The 4,798-nt window shown below is 24.9% G+C and overlaps 1 protein-coding gene across 3 annotated transcripts in view; it reads left to right on the forward strand.

The window, feature by feature from the left end:
- LOC102677296 (mitogen-activated protein kinase-binding protein 1) overlaps window positions 1-4,798 on the forward strand; it is a 150,587-nt gene that overhangs the window by 135,146 nt on the left and 10,643 nt on the right. For all 3 annotated transcript variants that reach the window (XM_006615012.2, XM_031510134.1, XM_006615013.2), the window contains 6 exons: window positions 383-632; window positions 1,241-1,697; window positions 2,778-2,846; window positions 3,132-3,245; window positions 3,533-3,702; window positions 4,307-4,600. In XM_006615012.2, coding sequence (XP_006615075.1) covers window positions 383-632; window positions 1,241-1,697; window positions 2,778-2,846; window positions 3,132-3,245; window positions 3,533-3,702; window positions 4,307-4,600 — 1,354 coding nt within the window. The remainder of the gene's footprint in view (window positions 1-382; window positions 633-1,240; window positions 1,698-2,777; window positions 2,847-3,131; window positions 3,246-3,532; window positions 3,703-4,306; window positions 4,601-4,798) is intronic.

The following is a 4,798-nucleotide window of genomic DNA, read 5'->3' on the forward strand; positions in this document are numbered from 1 at the left end:
GTGATTTCAAAGTTTCATTAATATATAAGGATAATCTTTTTTTATCTTTTATATATTATTTACAAAATTGATATATTTCTTAAAAACTAATAATTTTTTTTCATAAGTAATTTAATATTTTTTGAGAAATGACTAACATATTATAAAATATTAATATTATAAAATAATAATTTCTTAAAAACTTCTTATATTACATATTTACACAAACTTTTTTTTTCAAAAAAAGAATAATTTCCATTTAAAAAATTTTTCAAATAACAAATAATTCTAAAAATAATTTCATTTATAAATTAATATACTTTAAGTGAAGTTCTATTAAATATAATTTAAAGTATATGTGAAATCGTTTATAACTTATTTGACATAACATATAACATTTCAGATGCATCAGGAATTTACGTAGCTACCTCATGTACGGATAAAACGTTGTGTGTATACGATTACTATAGCGGCGAATGCATGGCTACCATGCTTGGTCATTCGGAATTGGTGACAGGACTACGTTTCAGTCCCGACTGTCGCAACCTCGTATCCGCTAGCGGCGATGGTTGTATATTTGTCTGGCGTGTTCCACGCGATATGGTTGTGACTATGCAGGCACGTCTTGCTCAACAAGCAATGCGAGCTGGAAAGTAAGAATTTATTTAGATTTTAAGATCGATTATTTGTTAAATTTGTTAAATACAATCCATTTTAAATAATTTAATATTTATTAAGTCATTTATTAACATTAGCTCATTTGTTAACGATAGGCAACAAACAAAAAAATGATACAATAATTAAGTTAATTGTTGTATTTAACTATGGAATTATCTCTCGGATTGAACCTTCAATTTTTAAGCCATGCATATGTTTCGTAAAATATGTTTACATTTTTTTTTCTATGAAATATGAATTATTCATATGGAAGAATTTTTCTTTACCATTTTCTACAAACTAGTGAAAAAAATTAACAATTCTTAGATCATTTATTTTCACGAATTAATAACATTCTAATCATATCACAATTAAGTGTATTTTTTTTAAATTTTTTCACATACATTTGTTCGCTATCAAAATTTTGAAGAATTTCAGATATCTAATCTCTTAAGATAATTTTTGACAAACTTTTCTTTAAAGAAAAGAAAAAAAAATAATCATTTTGGTTTTCGAAACTTCATAAAATTTTGAATTCGAGTTTTATGATAATTTAATGTAAAAATTATTTCCAATTCATTTATAATAAAAATTATTGTTAAAGGAGGCCATCTCAAGTAAACGGCACAGGTATCGACATACAACTGGACAACGAAACCTTTGGATCACCTCCACCGGAATTCTTAGATCCAAATGCCAATCCAACATCACAAAACGTAGGCGTTGATTATAGATTTAGTGTAGGCCAATTGCCTCTTTGGGCGAAAAAACAAATAAACACTGCGAATGCGGATGAGAGTACCGTCCTTGGCTCGAATGTCAGATCTCTTGGCGTGGATTTGCCGAAGGGCAGATGGGCGCAAAGAGTCCAGCAAGGAGATGGTATAACTGTCAAGTCTGTCTATGATAGCGATGAGGTTATACCTTTTCCTCCACCTCGTGGTGCGATCGATTCAGATGGTGGTGGAGGAGGCGGAGGATCGAAAGATAGCTCGATCGATAGTGGAACTGAAACCAAGTGTAGCAGTGATTACCGTAGAGAAACAATTATTATTAAAAGGGTAGGATTATTTTCTATTAATTTAATAAGGAATATTATTTATTAATTTTTCTCTTGACGTAATTTTAATATCAATTGATTCTATTTCCTAATACATTAATATATATTAATAAATAATTTTGATAATTGATTAAAAAAAATTATCATAATGATTTCGATGATCTTAAAACATTGTCAAAATCATCATTTTAAGATATATATATATAATTGTCACTTAATTTTTAAATTAAAATAAATTTATGTTGGATGTAAAATAAATTTAAATAGGTTTATAATTATACATATTATACATATTATAATAACTATAACTATATAACTATTAATTAATTAAATTTTAAATTAGAATAGGTTTATGTTAGATATAAGATAACTTTAAATAGGTTTGGATTAGATTTGAATTATATTTGAGTTAAGTTAGATATGTGTGTATTTTTTTCAAATTGATCTGTTAAATAACAATTCAATAAATTTATTTTTTATTAAATTTATTTATTTTATCTTGAGTAAAAATTTAAAACTAATTCAAAACTAAAAATTATCTGACATCTAAGTCTAATCTATGTGTATTTTGTAATTGTTAGTTAAGTTTAAATTAGATTTATTTAAAAGATATTCTAGTTTGATTTATCTTTTGATTAATTCAAATAATTCAAATCAACTCAAATTACAGTAAAATCTATTCAATTGCTAATTGAAGCTATGATATAGATTAAAAGAAATAATACATATTTAATCAAAACTTAATCTAAATAAAATTTAAATGTAGCTATACTTTAAATATATTTCAAATTTCAGAAGTGTATATCAAAAATATTTAGAGTATATCTGTGAAAGAACAATCATTATATGTATAGAAAAAAGTTGTTCAGAATGATGATCTTGACAATATGTTTCAAGAATATCAAAATCATTAAGATAGATTTTTATATAATTATTTTAAATAATCAATTTAATTTCATATCAATCTTAATCATAGTGAGTTAATTACTAATAAATTAATATATATTAATAAATCATTACTTTCGTTTTTTTTTTTCAAAATCAAGTACGCGATATATTAACAATCGATAACTGATTCTAGGAAGAGGATGAAACTATATTTCAACCTTGTCCAGATAGTTACAGAGAATTAGCAGATGAAACGAAACAGGTACTAACTGATTCCCAATAACAAAATAATTATAATAACTTTTATTGTTGTTATCCAATAAATGTTATTAGTGTGTATTTGCAAATCGCAAACAGCTTGCGGAAAAAAAAGGTTGACGACAGTTGTTTTTGTCATTTATTTCATTCATTCAGCTTTCACATTTGATTTTTTTTCTTTTTATTTTTATTTATTTATTTATTTATTTTTTTTTTCTCCTCTTAGCGTCCAATTATTTGTTCGCGATTGTTTTGTGTTGATTGTATTTTGTTTCAACCGATGACATAGGTGATCGGTGGTAACGTGACTGTAACTAGAGGTAGCAATATCACGGAATTGACACGACAATCAAGGAGTCGTCATCATACCGACGATAGCAGTCTTGGCAGCTTTAAATTTGAGGTATATCTTATTAACGCCTCAGACCCTGTAACAAAGCATCGTCAAACAGTAATGCAATCGAACAAAAAGACATTTAAATATATTTATCTGAAAACAAACACATGTTTTTCTGTATTTATGTCTTTTAAATCGCATTTATTATGTTTGCTGCTTAAATCTGTTATAACAATTACATATCTAAAACCTCAAAACATTTGAAACTCATGCTATTATCAAATAACAATAGCTCGTATAAATAAAATGAATTAAAAAAAAAGAAATAAAATATATATATGCATTATGTATAGGATCATGAAAGTACCGAGCATGATGGAGATGTGGAAGATTATTCCGAAGGAGAAAATGGAACAACTGGTTCAGAAAAGTCTCATCATAGATTGATGTATTATCCTGCACCAGAAGACACAGTTTCGAACCAATTTACTGTAAATGCGATGGACGTAGAAGAGCTTCGAAGGTTAAAGATATTTACTTTTAAAATTTATGTATGACAAAAATTAAGAGAAATTTATTTTAATTAATAATTTAAAGACAATTATTTTAAATAATATAATTATTATTGTATATAAAATAATTTGTTATTTTTATTTAATTAATTAAAAAAAATTAAGATAACAAGTAAAAATTTAGAAAAATAATAAATTGAAAAATTAATTACTTGAAGAAATAATGTTTATTTTTTAATTGAAAATATATTCATATAATAGCATTCAAAATAAATATTAAATATAATAATAATATAATAAATATATAATAAGAAATAATAATATAAACATTTTTTATTGTATATTAAAAAATTAGTTATTTTCATCAAAATTAAATAATAAGTAATAGTAAAAAAAGATAAATAATTTATTTTATGAAGCAACAAATAAATTTATTCGCAAATACATTAGTTTACTTTTCATATAAAATATTTCATGAAACATTTGTGCTATTTCAAATTTAGATAATTTTTCTGAAATAATTGAAATAATTTTGAAATAATTTAATATGAAAATTTCTCATAAGATCTAGATTTGATTTGAAAAAACGATTATTAAAATATTTTATTTTTATAGGTCTCAAAGGAGGCAAAAGAAACCAAGAAATGGAGAAAGTGGTCGAACGAGCGAGTTAACTGCTTCGGGCAGTCAAGACGATTCGGATTCCGAGGGTGGCGCTTCGACACCTAGTGCTGAACGAAATCCTCTGTCCATGTTGTCAGAAGCTAGTTCAGAAGGATTCGATCAATTAGCTAAACAGAGTCATCGCGAAAAATTTCTTAAAAATGCTTTTGAATCTCTTAGCGGTGCCGAAGAACCTACGAATAGAAGCGCCAAAACGACTAGCATCAGTTCTCAGTTTCATGGAAGGTAAATTTCATTTATTGAAGAAAATATTAAATAATTAAAAATGTTTTATCATTTTTTTATCATGGTAAAAAAAATATAAAAAAATTATCTATAAAATTTATATAACGCTATAGATAGTTTTTAATAAATATAAATAATTAATATAAATTTAATTAATATAAATAAATATATATATATATATATATATATATACATACA

This window comes from Apis dorsata, unplaced genomic scaffold (genome assembly GCF_000469605.1).
Source record: "Apis dorsata unplaced genomic scaffold, Apis dorsata 1.3 scaffold_207, whole genome shotgun sequence".
Taxonomy (NCBI): Eukaryota; Metazoa; Arthropoda; class Insecta; order Hymenoptera; family Apidae; genus Apis; species Apis dorsata.